The sequence below is a fragment of the Gymnoscopelus braueri genome (genome assembly GCF_963280865.1).
Source record: "Gymnoscopelus braueri genome assembly, chromosome: 1".
Classification (NCBI taxonomy): Eukaryota; Metazoa; Chordata; class Actinopteri; order Myctophiformes; family Myctophidae; genus Gymnoscopelus; species Gymnoscopelus braueri.
Genome location: NC_137603.1, coordinates 14805449 through 14820952, shown reverse-complemented (window position 1 = coordinate 14820952; position 15504 = coordinate 14805449). Strand labels below are relative to the sequence as shown.

At 41.1% G+C, this 15504-nt stretch overlaps 2 protein-coding genes across 2 annotated transcripts in view; both read left to right on the top strand.

Moving 5' to 3' along the window:
* LOC308090613 (bromodomain adjacent to zinc finger domain protein 2B-like) overlaps window positions 1-6432 on the top strand; it is a 93166-nt gene extending 86734 nt beyond the window's left edge. Inside the window, 7 exon segments of the mRNA XM_080435857.1 lie at window positions 278-438; window positions 1928-2265; window positions 3032-3167; window positions 3627-3773; window positions 3955-4271; window positions 4691-4834; window positions 4989-6432. Coding sequence (XP_080291983.1) covers window positions 278-438; window positions 1928-2265; window positions 3032-3167; window positions 3627-3773; window positions 3955-4271; window positions 4691-4834; window positions 4989-5142 — 1397 coding nt within the window. The 3' untranslated portion in view covers window positions 5143-6432.
* A 1705-nt stretch (window positions 6433-8137) lies between these two features.
* Window positions 8138-15504, top strand: part of wdsub1 (WD repeat, sterile alpha motif and U-box domain containing 1) — a 12760-nt gene continuing 5393 nt past the window's right edge. Inside the window, exons 1-11 of the mRNA XM_080435846.1 lie at window positions 8138-8189; window positions 9628-10039; window positions 10880-11067; window positions 11878-11961; window positions 12281-12374; window positions 12717-12750; window positions 12867-12907; window positions 13095-13201; window positions 13458-13475; window positions 14279-14305; window positions 14954-15133. Of these exons, the coding sequence (XP_080291972.1) occupies window positions 9642-10039; window positions 10880-11067; window positions 11878-11961; window positions 12281-12374; window positions 12717-12750; window positions 12867-12907; window positions 13095-13201; window positions 13458-13475; window positions 14279-14305; window positions 14954-15133 (1171 nt within the window). The 5' untranslated portion in view covers window positions 8138-8189; window positions 9628-9641. The remainder of the gene's footprint in view (window positions 8190-9627; window positions 10040-10879; window positions 11068-11877; window positions 11962-12280; window positions 12375-12716; window positions 12751-12866; window positions 12908-13094; window positions 13202-13457; window positions 13476-14278; window positions 14306-14953; window positions 15134-15504) is intronic.

The following is a 15504-nucleotide window of genomic DNA, read 5'->3' as shown; positions in this document are numbered from 1 at the left end:
ATCATTATTATTATGATTATTAATAACTGATTTTATATTTCATATACATACTGAATACGTGTATAATGTATATACCTGTCCTATATACAGTATTTACAGCATTTTGTCTGTATTCTGTTCCTTGTTTCTACTATTCTTAAAAAAAAAGAAAAAAGCTATCTAATTCTACTGCTTGTTCCATTTATAAAGCTATACAAATAAAGATTATTATGATAATGTATGTGTTGGTGAGTTTGACTGATCTTTGTGACTGCATGTGTCATGTGGGTGCGTCCAGTGGCTATGATAGAGCTGTGTGAGCTGGAGGAGAGCCAGGTGAGCGTGGAGTCGGTGCGGGGCTGGTGTGTGGAGGAGCAGGCCATGGAGATGGACATCGCTGTGCTACAGCAGGTGGAGGAACTGGAGAGGAAGGTCACCTCAGCCAGCCTGCAAGTCAAGGTAGACCATGCCAGCCATTTTCAACCCTTTTTCATTTCAAGCACCCCCAGTTTGATATTTGTCAGGCAACGTACCGTTGATATGATATTCTTAATCTCTGAGACCCCAATCTACACTGTAAAATCCTCTGTGTTAATTTAACTGCAATAGTGTACAATTGGAACCAAATGGACTAATTTACGGGTCTATTTGGTTCCATTTGTACACTCTTGGAGTTACAGAACTTTGTAGGTCCATTTGGTTCCTACTTCCCAGCTATCAAAGCTGTGCAGAGTACAGAGGCCAGTAAAAAAAACAAAACTATATATTAACCTCCATCAAGTTTCCAAGTAAGGAAACACCAAAAGGTGATATGAAAGTACTCCAGACTACCGATTGGTCAGAGAAAATCGTCACTAGAATCACTGCGTCACTGTGTGGCACAATTTCTCTGACACAAACCGGCGATAGCCAAGCTACTATAGCAGCCGCAAATAAAACATTTCTTATGAAACAACATCTGTCTCCTTGCTGTGACAAACAGCCCACACATACGTAGAATAAAGAACACAGGCTTTTGATATCCTCCATTGCTACTGTGTTTGTCACCATGAATATGACGTCATGGCAGTTTCACATTACGCCAATATTATGACCAGCTACATTAAAGCGGATACAGCTAGACTTCTCAGGTGCCCACTCTTCCGGTTACCCTATCTGCAGTGGAAAACTAAGTACCTGGCCCTATTCTGGGCGCCGCCTTACCCATTATCCCTAAACTTCTTTGCCATTTTTTCCTATTTTGAAAAACATTTTCAAATAGTTCAACTAGCCGATCTACATCGACAGGTTGTGAGCTTGTAGATCGGCTTTTTGAACTATTTGAAAATGTTTTTCAAAATAGGAAAAAATGGCAAAGAAGTTTAGGGATAATGGGTAAGGCGGCGCCCAGAATGTGAGAGTGGAGTAGAGTTGAGTTGAGCCGGTGTAACAGCCGGGGTAAACTGGACTAGCTCAGAATATACCTCGGGGTATGAAACAGGCTAAGTAAGTAAGTAAGTAAGTAAGTAAGTAAGTAATAGTTTGGCCGGGGATATATTTTGGGCTGTTACACTTGTACCGTGCAGTGGAAAAGCACACAACCAAATCCACAAACATAGTAAAATTCTTGGTGTGAATTTAACCCATTAAGACCTGAAGCCGATTCTAAAAATGTTTTCTAAATCCAAAACGTTTTTTGAAAAAAATTATAAAAAATATTTGTTCACGATTTTTCAAAAATAGAAGATCTACAAGCTCATAGCGCGGCACTCGGTGCCGCGCTATGAGCTTGTATATCTGCTATTTTTTAATAGCTAAAGAAATGACACAGGCGCGTTCCCGGTCTTAATGGGTTAACCCAGAGAGTATGAAACTTGACCCAAATGAACACTGAGGATTTTACTGACACACACACACACCACACACACACTCCGAAAGACCCTCACACCGCTTTGTGTCCTGTGCCCAGGGCTGGACGTACCCGGATCCCCAGTCCGAGCGGGAGGACCTGGTGTACTACGAGCACAAGCCGCCCACCAAACCGGCGCCGCAGGCGGCAGGAGGGGACAACAAGGAACCCAAGGAGCATCCGGAGGAGCGGGCGGAGAAGGCGGAGAAGGGCGGGGTGATGCGTCACCCGGACAATCCGCTGGACATTGCCGTGACGCGCCTGGCCGATCTGGAGCGCAACGTCGAGCGCAGGTACCTGAGGAGTCCCTTAGGTACCACCATACAGATCAGGCTGGATAATGTGGGTACGGTCACTGTCCCCGCCCCCGCCCCGTCCACTAGTGCTGACAGGGAAGGGTAGGTCATCATCTCCAACCAATGTCCCCCCCACCCCACCCCTGCACTGAAAAAACAACAACAAACAAACAAAAAAAACATCTCTCTCTTTCTCTCTCTGTGTGCTTTGTTTCCTTCTACTATTTAAAAAAACACATGAAGGCTGCCTTCACAACTGATTTTTTTTGTCTTTCTACTCGCATCATATCGGTTCGTGTTTTTATTTCTTTTTCTAACGACCCCACCCCACACACACACACAATAACTCTTTGGTGTGGAGTTCAGTAACATTGACGTTTTTTTTCTCTTCCTGCAGCCGTCTGCATGGTTGTTGTTGCATCTGTGAACTTGATTAATTAAGGGCATATTCATGACTCTCGCCCTGTGCTCTCATCGGGTTCCACTCTCTCACTTTCTGCATGGGTGTCCCTTTACGTGCGTGGCGGTTTCAGTGTGTACCCGTCCCCCCCTAATGCCCTGCACCCCCGACCCCTCAAAAATCGTCATGCCTGTCTCCTCACAACTGGAGCTCTCTGTGGTCTGCTGTCTTGCTGGCGGCTAGTTTGACTGATCGTGTGTGTGTGTGTGTCGTGTGTGTGTGTGTGCGTGTGCGTGTGCGTGTGCGTGTGTGTGTGTGTGTGTGTGTGTGTGTGTGTGTGTGTGTGTGTGTGTGTGTGTGTGTGTGTGTGTGTGTGTGTGTGTGTGCACACGCTGGTGGGTGCTTCCTGTGCTCCCTGTGTGTACCCCGGCCTCTCCTTCTGATCCCTCACTGTGTGTTTTCTCCCAGGGGTGAGGAAGAGGTGGCCCATGGCATGAAAGTGTGGAGGAAAGCCATCACTGAAGTGCGCAGTGCTGCCCAGCTGGCCATGTGCATCCAACAGCTACAGAAGTCCATTGCATGGGAGAGGTCCATCATGAAAGTGGTGAGCAGAGAATACAAAATAATGACAACCATCAAGGATTTTTCCTCCTCATAAAAGCAGTCATTGTTGTGTACATCAGTGTTTCTCCCCCAGGACCCCCAAATTGATAGGTATTTGGCTGCGGACCCTCATTTGAAAATCACAATTTCTAAAATAGCAGATCTATAAGCTCACAACACATTGCTGTTGCGAGCTTTTTGATGCTATATTAAATATTCGCATAACAGTAGTGGATGGAGAGACTACTAAATATAAATATTTATTTTACATTTGCGACATTTCAGAACTTTGCTTACATTTCGCTTGACAATTTATGGAAACACGGCTACTGTCAGGTGAAAAGACACGTGGTTGTCTGTGCTGAGTGTAGGGCTTAGCTGTGACAGGAGACGAAAATACACAGGAAATCTGGAATTGGCATAATGACCACATTTCTGAGAACTGTGCTTTGTTCTGTAGTACTGTCAGCTGTGCAGAAAGGGAGACAATGAGGACCTGCTTCTGCTGTGTGATGGCTGCGACAAAGGCTGCCATACCTATTGTCACAAACCCAAGATCACCAGCATCCCTGAGGGAGACTGGTACTGCCCATCCTGTATATCCAAGGTACCAAGACAGTTAACTATCACACGATGCATTTAGGCTTATTCAGTACCACGTCCGGAACTAAAGCCAGTCACACCTCATATAATTTGACACATATTCAATACGAAACACGCCATCTGTTATGGTTTTTATGCAATGGGAAAATGTCCATTTTACATTCAGCATTGTTTACTGTCCATAGGCAAGCGGTCCATCTCCCAAAAACAAAAAACCTCAGAGCAAACCAGTGACACCTAGTGGGGGAGGAGGGGGAGGCAAGAAAGGTGTGGAGGTGAAGAAGAACGGGAAGCAGGGCGGTAACGCGGAGGTGCCGGAGGAGGACTCGGCTAGCGCCAGCGGTACGCCCAAGAAGGGAGCGAAAGATGCCAATAGGAAGAGGAAGCCCGAAGAGAGTTCTCCCGTTCCTCCAGCAGCGGCAGCCAATCAGGAGAGCCCTGTTGTGTGCGTTAAACGAGCCAAGACGGCTAGAGACAACAACAGGGACTTGGGCCTGTGCAGGTACTGTATGCACCCGTGGCCTGCTCATGATCCTCATACACAAAGTGTAACACTATATTGTTATTATTATATATAGTATTATAGTACACAATAGTGCAATAAGCTTCCAGCTACTACATGCTGCCACTAGCAAGGTGCAGGGAATGATATTAATGCTCATTATGCTGTTCTTTCTTTCTTTCCTTTCTTCCTTTATACATTTCCTGCATCCCAATTGTACAAGAGTCAAGTCCAATAGAGTCCAACAGACTTTTCCACAAACAAAATTCACATTCGCAATGTGTGTGTGTCTGTGCGTGTGTGTGCGCGTGTGTGTGCGTGTGTGTGTGCGTGTGTGTGCGTGTGTGTGCGTGTGTGTGTGTGTGTGTGTGTGTGTGTGTGTGTGTGTGTGTGTGTGTGTGTGTCCTTGTGCTCAAAAGGGTTCTCTTGGCTGAGTTGGAGCGGCACCAGGATGCATGGCCTTTCCTCACACCTGTCAATCCGAAGTCTGTCCCTGGATACAGGAAGGTCATCAAGAAGCCCATGGACTTCTCCACCATACGCGAGAAGCTGGTTAGCAGCCAGTGAGTTCAAGTTGTTTTGGTTCTTTGTTCCGCTTTGCCATGAATACCTACAGAGGCCATAATTACTGTGCATTCTGCACATTTTTACTAACCACACATTAGGGTTTACGTTGCTACGTTTCTCACTGTCACAACGCATTTGCTCTCCTTTCAGGTATCAAAACCTGGAGACCTTCATTATTGACGTCAACCTGGTCTTTGATAACTGTGAAAAATTCAATGAAGACAATTCAGATATTGGTAGAGCCGGTCATAATATGAGGAAGTTCTTTGAGAAGCGCTGGACGGAGCTTCTGAAGCAAACATAGATCCGTTCGGATTCTCCCCATACAAACCCATTCTACTTTTCACAACGGAGCACCAGGTATTTTGAAGAATGTGGCTTTGCACCATGGCTGAAGTCGCAAGCCTCGGACACATAGAGAAGGACGTCATCTAGATTAGAAGAAAAGTCACCGTACATGGTGCGCTGGTTTTTACAACAGGGATATAAGCCCCAAAGAGTCCCAGAGAAATGGGGTGTCATAGTGCAATACCATTCCCTGTCTCAGAACACTGCACTGAATGAATCCTCAACTGTCACTGATGAAACTGCGTTAGAATACTTTCCACTACTTGTAAATATCCTTTTTTTATTTAATCGTATTATAGTGAATGTATTTAATTTTGTAATAATTATTTATGAATCAAAGGTCCACTTCATTTTCTATGAAAAGGAAGAATCAGCTCAACTGCTTTGAATTGAAAAAGGAATGTCTTTGTGTTAGGATTTTCTCCCAAATATGAAACAAAGCCAAGAAAAAAATAATAATAAATAAATCACACACAAAAAAAAACTCAACTGTTTACACTGTTCAGTGCTTTGGTGCATCAGAGGACTGTATTCATTATGTTCAAACTGTAAAACTGCATTTATTGACAGGAATAGCAGCTGGACAGATAGACAATGGTGATTCTTGTGTATATACTGTTTATTAATGTCAATATTATGTCTTGTTTGGAAACGATGTGTAAAAATTGTTTAAGAATATTAAGATATTGTTTATGCCTTAGAATGATTGTAGCATTCTATTTTAGTGGAACGTGATGGAAACATTATCATAAATATTGTTTGTACAGCATATACATATCCTCTGCAAACACTGTGGTATCCTTAATCTTGGTAGTGCCTACCCTTCCAACAGGGGCATGTAGGGGATGTTATCGTTTTATTTAGTTTTCATTTTTATGATGTTATTTTTATTTTTTGTATATGATTTCAATCCAACAAGGCCTCCAAAGTCGGACAGTGACACAGTAATCATTCCTTCCCATGCCAGAAAAAAAAGGAACAAGCATTCAAGTTATGCTTCCCTGATGCATTTCCTCATATCTGCCACAGTACAGAGGACCTAAGGCCATTTGTAACCACTGTGTTGAACCTTGCTGTGTGTTGTGGCCTAATGGAGGCAGCTAGAGTTGTTTTGTACCCAAGTCAAAAGTACTTGAAGTTACTTTATTTAAGATATTGTGGAATAAAAGTATCATTCTTTTGTAGGAGCTTTATTTTTCACTAGTGTGTGGCACGGACCTATTAAAAGGATGTTTTTCAACCTAAATGACTTTGTTGTTTTTTCTTTCCCTAAACCATATGATCCCATTAACAGATTTGTTTAAATATCTCTGCTGTGGATGTGTACTATTATATAATAGTACTGAATATACTCCTTTTCTTTCTTTCTTTTTTTTTTTTGCTACTAAACAAAACAACCTAGAGCAGTGGTTCTCAACCTTTTCAGGCTGTGACCCCCCAAAATTATAATATTTGAACTGGGGACCCCGCAGATAAATATAGTGAAAATAGCAGATCTACAAGCTCACAACGCCTCATAACACAAGGCGTTGTGAGCTTGTAGATCTGTTATTTTCACACATTTTTACTTTATATTATTTGACAATTTGGCCAATGTTTGACCAATAGCCTATAGTTTGGTGATTACATTTGATGCAGTAATGGTCTTTTTTTTCTTCTTTTTTATAGATATTAAAATTGTCACTTTACTCTCATCTGGGGACCCCCCCCCCCAAAAAAAACAAAAAAAAAACATGTGGGGACCCCCTGGGGTTCCCCACCCCACATGTTGAGAACCACTGACCTAGAGCATAGATAAGCCATATGGCTCATCATCTTTCTTTCGGATTAGCTGGTAGTGTGTTTCAGTCCGTTTGTTATGGTGTTTTAGCACCCTCTAGTGGACAAAGTGACAACATGGCAACAGGCATACTGTACATACTGTGTATGCATGCATGCATATGTAGATGCATATGCATGCGTTTAAGTTTCATGTAATCACTTTCTGCAATAAAAATAAAGCAGAAAGTAGTACATAACCTTAAATTGAGCCAGCTTATTTATGCAGTTGCTGGCAGATATTTTGCAAGGAACTGTACTGTTTGATTCTACTTTGTGGAAACTAACACAGTGTCATTATCATGTATACATGATAACACTGTGTTAGTTTCCACGTTGAGATTTCAAATATAAAGTGCTTACCTCATGGCCACGGATGTTACAATTCTGTTTGGACCCACAGAAGTACCCGTATCTTCCGTATTGTTCAATAAAAAGCATTTTAATCCGATCGGTGGCCATGCATTTTCTCCTTTCAACTACGCAACCCTATTGGTTGGAAAGTGTATTGCACTCTGATACATTGGGTGCGTTCGAAAATACAGCACTGAGCGCACTGGCCAATACAAACTAATAGGCGAGTGTGCTCCGGTGCGTCATTTTCGAACGCGCCCATAATAACTGTATGAGGAAATGGCCATCAATTGGATCAAAAATAATTTTAATGAAGAATACGGAAAATACCAGTACTTTTGAGGACCCGAAGAGAATTTTAACATCCGTGGCAATAGGGTAAGCACTTTATATTTGAAAATTGAACGTTTATGTAGATGTAAGGGTTACAAATGGGAAAAGTGCAAACACCAGGTTGAAGTTCATCCATGACTGTCGTGTTTTTTTTTTGTTTTTTTTTTACAAATCTTTATTTATAATCGCATACAATACAATACAATACAAAACAAACACAAACACAAACACATACACATACATACACATACACATACACATACACATACACATACACATACACATACACATACACAAACACAAACAAAGTTATCACAATACATCTATATAACAACATCAGAGCCATAAATCCAAATTTAGTCATTCCAAACCCTCTTGACTGTCAAAGCGCTCCCCGTTACGTCATGATCCGTCATGGTCAGCTGACAGTGAAGAGATTCCTTGCAGTCAGTGACCACGGAAGTAAACAGAGTACGCAAGACAGCAGGATTAACAAAGGTTATTACGTTATATTTCACAGTTGTTGATCAACAATTTCTGCTTCTGATTCGTCCTATAGTTTTATATTCGAGATTCGAGAATATTCTCACTTATCGAAAGTAAATACCTTCTTGACAACACTATAGCGTTACAGCTGGTAGTTTATTGCTCTAGAATGGCTGTGATATTTACGTTTACGTTTCATGTATTTTTTCTGGAATACATGAAATGAATGTAATATCCAGTGGTGTAAAGTAACTAAGTACGTGTACTCAAGTACTGTACAATTTTAATGTATTTTTTTTTCAGTATTTACAATTTCCAATACTTTTACTTCTACTCCAATACATCTCAGAGGCAAATATTGTACTTTTACTCCACTACAATTATTAGAAAACTTTAGTTACTAGTTACTTTGTAGATTTGGATTATTATTAAAAAACACACTAACCACTTCAGTTTTTATATATTTTGAACGTGGGACATGGGACATTCTGCACAATGAGTACTTTCTACTTTTGGTACTTTAAGTATATTTACTTTTATACTTTTAATCAATTGCATTTTTAATACTGGACTTTTACTTGTAACAGAGTATTTCTACATTGTGGTATTGATACTTTTACTTAAAGGTAGGGTTAGTGATATCTTTTGGTATTTTTTTTGTTGTTGTTGTTAAAAAGGTTAAAGTACTATATTCTGATAGTAATCATTGCTACAGAGCGTTTGTTAGGTCACAGGGGTCTCTCCAGCTCTTTAGTAAACACAATATAGTACATTTTCAGGTAGGTGACAACATTTAAGCCAATCAGGAGAGAGCACTGAAAATGCATGTTCTGTTTAATAAAGAGCTGGAGAGACATGGCAGACTCCTTTTAGTGAACAAACACTCTATAGCAATGAGTACTATCAGAAAGAATATAGAGCTATTTAACACTTATTTTTAACCAAAGTAAATCACTTACCCTACCTTTTAAGTAATAAATGTGAGTACTTCTTCCACCACTGGTAATTTCACAGCCATTCTAGGGCAATTGTGGCTTGTTTACCGGTTATACTTCTACGTTTTAGCTCAAGTTCCACGTTGAAATTCAATTCCCCATAGCTAATATATTATAGAATGTATTGTTAATTGCTATATCAAAAAGTTATGTGATCCATTCCTTTTATTTTCTCCTTAAAGACTAAAGAGGTAGTGCTCTCGGTTTGTTACCACTTTACACTACAGCAACTTTGTATTGTTATGGCCCTTGAAGCTGAAAATACCATAAAACTATTTCCTTAATACTAAGCCAGCTATTATTATTTTTTACCTGTCTTTAATAGCCTCCTAATGGCAGCCTTACAAAGATAATCTTATTGAATGAGCCAAGTAGCTGTTGAGGCAGTGACAAGTAAAAAAAAAAAAGAAGATCATTTCAAAGTTGTGTTTGTTTGTATCTCATTTGATCCACAGGATCGCTGTTCCAAATGGTGTCTCTGATTTGCACTTTGAAAGACCACCGTGATGATGTCAACTGGTGTGCTTTCTCTGGAACACACTTGGCCACCTGTTCTGGAGACAAAACCCTCAGAATTTATAACACGGAGGACTTTTCAGAATTGCCCTACTCCCCACTATCAGGGCATGGCTATGGCGTTCATTGCTGTTGCTTCAGTGCTTGTGGTCAATTTCTCGCCTCCTGTTCAACGGATGCAACTATGGTCATCTGGTCGACGGCAACAGGAGAGATAGAACATGTCCTAGAGCACCCTGGACGCAGCCCTGTGAGGATATGTGCGTTCTCGCCAGACTCCAAGCACCTGGTCTCTGGTGCATCTGATGGTTCCTTGGCTTTATGGGATTTCACATCTAGAAGGCTGCTCAGGTGAAGGGATAAGGATGGAATTCCTTTTTAACCATTTTTTAACGTTAGTGAGCTACAGCAGTGGTTCTCAAACCGGAGGACCCCCATAACTCTCAGAGTTACAAACCTGCAAGGGTCCATTTGGAACCCCCCGAAGGAACCCAGAGGGTCCCCGGACCACACTTTGAGAACCACTGAGCTTCAGTTTTGCCACAGGCTAGTCAGTAAAAGCATGCTCGTCATAGAACCAGACAACTGTTGACAATAGTTCTAATAACAATAGTTTTGAGCTGAGTCCGGGGAAAGATGTGTTACTTTAATAACATAGGGAATGTAGAGCATTCACTTTCATTCTGGTGGGTGCAGGACAAACAGAAGATCAGCATTATTATACAAATAGAGTCCGCACACACTGGTATTGGCTCCTACTGTTTACTGCAGATCAACGTTTTGATCGCTAAATGATTTTCATCAGGATCAGGATGAAGATCCTTTGGCGAGTGTTAGTGTGGATCTGCAGTAGACAGTGGGAGGTAACAATAGTGTGTGCGAACTCTATTTGTAATGCTGATCTTCTGTTTGTCCTCCTGTATTATTATCATTTATTTTCCTACAGTATATTAACCACTTCAGCTCTATTTTATACTTCGTCATACAACAGTGTAGCACAAAAGTAGCTAAAATAGCAGATTTTTAAGCCCACAGTGATGCGTTGTGAGCTTGTAGATCTGCTATTTTTGTTATTTTTGAAAAGTTTGAAACCTGTTTTAGAAATGTTTGCCTATGACATCATGCCCAAAATACACAGGGACGCAGGTTGAAAGTGGTTAACATCCCATGTATTGGTTTGTTTGTCTGAAGGACTGCGGCAGTGGCTGACACTACGATGGTAGCCTGTGCCTTCAGTCCCTGTGGACAGCTGTTTATGACTGGGTCCACATATGGGGACCTCCGGCTGTGGGACCTCAACATGAACCAGATTCATGCAGAGAAGAATGCCCATGACCTGGGGGTTACCTGCTGTACATTTGCTCCCAAAATCGTCAGTGGTGAGAAGCAACATGATTTTGTAATTGATTGATTGATTGATGTACTTTATTTAGTAAGACATGAGAACATCAGTACATGGAAGTACAAATTCACAATACAAGTTCTGCTAAACTGCAAGACTCATTAAGCACTGAGCTTGTTTAAGATGAGATCCCCATGCACACAAATCATGATAACATATAAGAGACAGACAGATATACACACTACTATACAGAATGTCATACAATCAGCTTACAGGTTACTGGTATGAAGAGTGAAAAAATTTACAAGAGAAGAAAAAGAAATAGGGGGGGTAGGGGGTAGGGGGTAGGTTAAGACTTAGACAGGGGCCATTTTCGAATTGCAGCCTCCTGTTATCGCTAATGATAGCGATAACATTGCAAGGAATATTCCACATTAGGATAGCAATTCAAAGTCCTTTACATAATGCATAAAACTACATGTAAAGGCATTTAGAAGAGAAATAAAGATATGGGACTGAAACCCACACAACCAAAGGGACTGAAACCTGCTGGCAGTAAATGGGACTCTAACCCACAGTTATGGAACTTGAACCCACACACAATATTAAAGTCGAAATGCTCTCTGCAAGGAAATATTGGATTAATTCTAGGACTTGAATCCACAACACCAGGGGACTGTAACCCCACTAATGTAGTATTGGGAGTCAAACCCATATTGATATGGATTATTTTAATATCAGTCTTATGTCAGTACTGATTATTGCCCAAAAAAGATTGAGAGTAATTATTTTGTAAAAAAAAATCATCATCATCGTCATTTTATTTGAACATGTTTTTACATTTCAGGTGGTCAAGTGGTGCAGTTTCATCTAGCATCTTGTGGACAGGACAGCCAACTAAAGATCTGGGCCATAAATAAAACTGACTCTGGTACAGGGATCTATCTTGTATTTTGACAGTGTGCCTCTCTTTCATTCTCTCTCTCTCTCTCGCTCTCTATGTCATCCTCTCTCTATCATTATTATCTCTGTCTCCCATCACAACTCCCTTTATCTTACCATTTTCCCCCTCTCACATTATCTTCTTTCTCTCATCCTCTTTCTCTCACATCATCATCTTTCTCTCTCATTATCAAAAGTCTTTTATCATCCTTCTCATCTCTGTTTCTCATCATCATCAGTCATTTTGTCAACTATTCATGTACCACAACAGTGAGATAAAGGTTCACCGATTTAATTTACACTTCCAGGCTGTAAGATGAAGCTCCTACATACTCTAACCAGCCAGACAGCTCCTGTCCTTTCCTGTGCCTTCTCCTCAGATGGACAGCTGCTTGTGTCAGGGTAAGACATTTTAAAATAGGCGACATTCATCTCGGGTCTTTTCTCCACCACTAAATCAGAAAGGCCTCCAAAATAATCTTGTTTTTGTGACAATATTTACCCTCCAAAGACATCTTCCTTCCAAAATGATGCTCCTTACTTAAATATGAATGTTCAGTACTGCAGTCAACCACAGGGGGGAGACCTCCCCCATTATTTTGCGTTCTCTTTTCATTTCAAGTGTTTGTGTAAATTAAACTGGCAAACAGGATTTTGCAGTGTAATACTGTACATGTAGCAGATTGTAACCATGGAGACATTTGTTTTCAAATCAGAATCTAACCTTAATTTATTTATTTTCAGCTCTGTGGATAAAACTGTTAAAATTTATGACGCTGTAAGTACCTTTCTTCTCTATTTTCTGACTTGGAAATAGTTTACAAGTAAATGAGCATGTTATTTGTGTGGTCTGTAAACTATAATATCAACTGGACTTCAACATTACGTTTTCAGGACAATGCTGTTGTGCTTCACACACTGAACCAACACGAAAGGTAAAAAAAAATCCATCATTATGATGACAACATGAAATCAGCTACCTTATTATATTTTTAAAATACAATCGTAAATAAAAGCATGACTGATGGTAGACGTGTCTTATCAACTGCATTGATGTGGAAATGTAATATATATTTTAAATCATTGCTGTTGATTGTGACAACGTTCCTGGTGTTGCCTCAGGTACGTGACGGCATGCGCTTTCTCTCCTACATCGGCGTTGATCGCTACTGGATCCATGGACAAGACTGTAAACATCTGGAGGCTGGAGGATGGCGGCAAGGACTGTGGTGAGGACACACACACACACACACACACACACACACACACACACACACACACACACACACACACACACACACACACACACACACACACACACACACACACACACACACACACACACGCACACACATCTGCACACACATACAGACAGACATAGCTCGGCCCTCATAAAGTGGAACTACTGTACCAGCTATACTTGGTGTGTAGTTTTATAGTGTGTTTTTCTTTGTGTCTACCTTCTTCATCTTGTCTGTGGGAAAGAAGGGAAGTCATTACCTGGTGAGTTTTATCTTTTATCTGCAACTGATGCCGTTATTACAGGAAATAATGAGCGTCTCTCCTGTTGAGTTTGTATGTTTGCTTTCATTTTCTCCCCAGTTTAGTTGTTTTCAATTCCTCTCATGTTTGTATAGTCCATGTTACTGCTTGGTCTGGGGAGGGTGTAGACAACACATGTCTCCTCCGATAAACATGGTGTCGTCAGCCGCTTCTTATCACCGGATATCACTGAGTTTCACTGAGAGGGTGTAATGCATGCAGAGGAACATGCTATCCTTCCCAGCTAGTGCCGGCTTCCCCCCCCCCTCCAAACATGGAAAATTGTGTTCTTTGGAGTGCCCTGCCATGCCAGAATTACTCTTTTTCATTTCTAATGTGTACAAGCTGTAAGAAGTAAAAATGCATATAACTTCTAGACGAGGAACCATAGGAAACACCATAGATGACAGGGAAGCACCATAGGAAGCACCATAGAAGACAGGGAAGCACCATAGGAAGCACCATAGATGACAGGGAGACACCATAGATGACCATAGAAAGCACCTTAGAAGACAGGGAAGCGCCATAGGAAGCACCATAGAAGACAGGGAAGCACCATAGGATGCACCATAGATGACAGAAGCACCATAGGAAGCACCATAGAAGACAGGGAAGTACCATAGAAAGCACCATAAAAGACAGGGAAACACCATAGGAAGCACCACAGATGACAGGGAAGCACCATAGTTATGTCCTGCATAACAATTGCATATACATCTAATTTTATCTGTCATTTTCAAATCTGCCTATTTCTGTTTTCACAGAGGAAGGGACTTTTATCGCAAGTGAAGGTAGGAAGCGTTCTTTATTATACTGCACTATATGTACCAATAGCAGGAGACAGTACACATCTAATTTGCCAGATAGAAAGCCATAATTTTATTCAACTGATAGTCAGTCTGGGGTGTCCGCGATCAAACATTTATTTTGTCTGTAGTGTGTTGACCTTACTTCCTACTTGATTAAACCCATGTTAGAAACTCATAATTGAGCGTCAGTCAATGTTAACCCAATTGGCAAGATTCCAAAATTAATCTTGCATGAAGGCTGTTTGGCTTTCTTCCCAACTGACACTGATTTAGACATGAATTTTATTTTGTTGTCAGGATGGAAACCTTGTGCTAAACCGTTACTTTTCAGGAAATGGGGGGAAAAAAACAGTTCCATTGTAGTTATTATGTAGTCACAAGCTCTTTTCATTGGTTAAAAAATGATCACACTCACAGACAGACTTAAACACTCAATCTGGTGTCCTGATTTGGGCATGTCATTATAGGTGAAAATGTCCAAAGATTTTTTGAATTCTACAAAAATCAAGCATCACTGTCATGATGTGATGCGGTGTGATCAGCTATTTTCACTACTTTTGCACGAAAAATCTGTGAAAAGATGAAATATGCTGACAGATTTGAGGTTTCCCGTGTGTCTTGCGGTCACAGGGAGAACTCTATCGGGGCACTCCAAGCTGCTGGTCAGTGACTGGTCAGAGGAGGACGTGTCAGCCTGGTTGGTAGAGGAGAGCCTGAAAGAACTGGTGGACACATTCAGAAGAAACAACATAGACGGAACAGAACTGCTCTGTCTGACCAAAGACACGTTGGCCTCAGATTTACACATAGGTGAGGAAGACAAAGATCACATTGTTCTATTACCTGTAATACAGTATGAGACATGCAAACACATTGTTATACTGTAGGCACACTAATCCTGGCTCAGGAACAGAGGTATGGTTTGTGCAAAATATATATTTGTGCTAGGGTGGGGATCTTACTTAGTTGACTGAAGGTTATGGCTGAGAAAATGAAGGAACGGTTCAAGTGAAGGAATGTTTTAAAGGGCTGTCCACACCAAGCACTATAACTCTAACTCTCATTATAAAGATATTGCTTTAAATATCTCACAACACAAATGGAGAGGTGTCCCTTTTGGAACCTCAACCTCTTAGGTACTACTCACGGCCAAAGCACTGCTCCACTTCTCTCCCAACTTG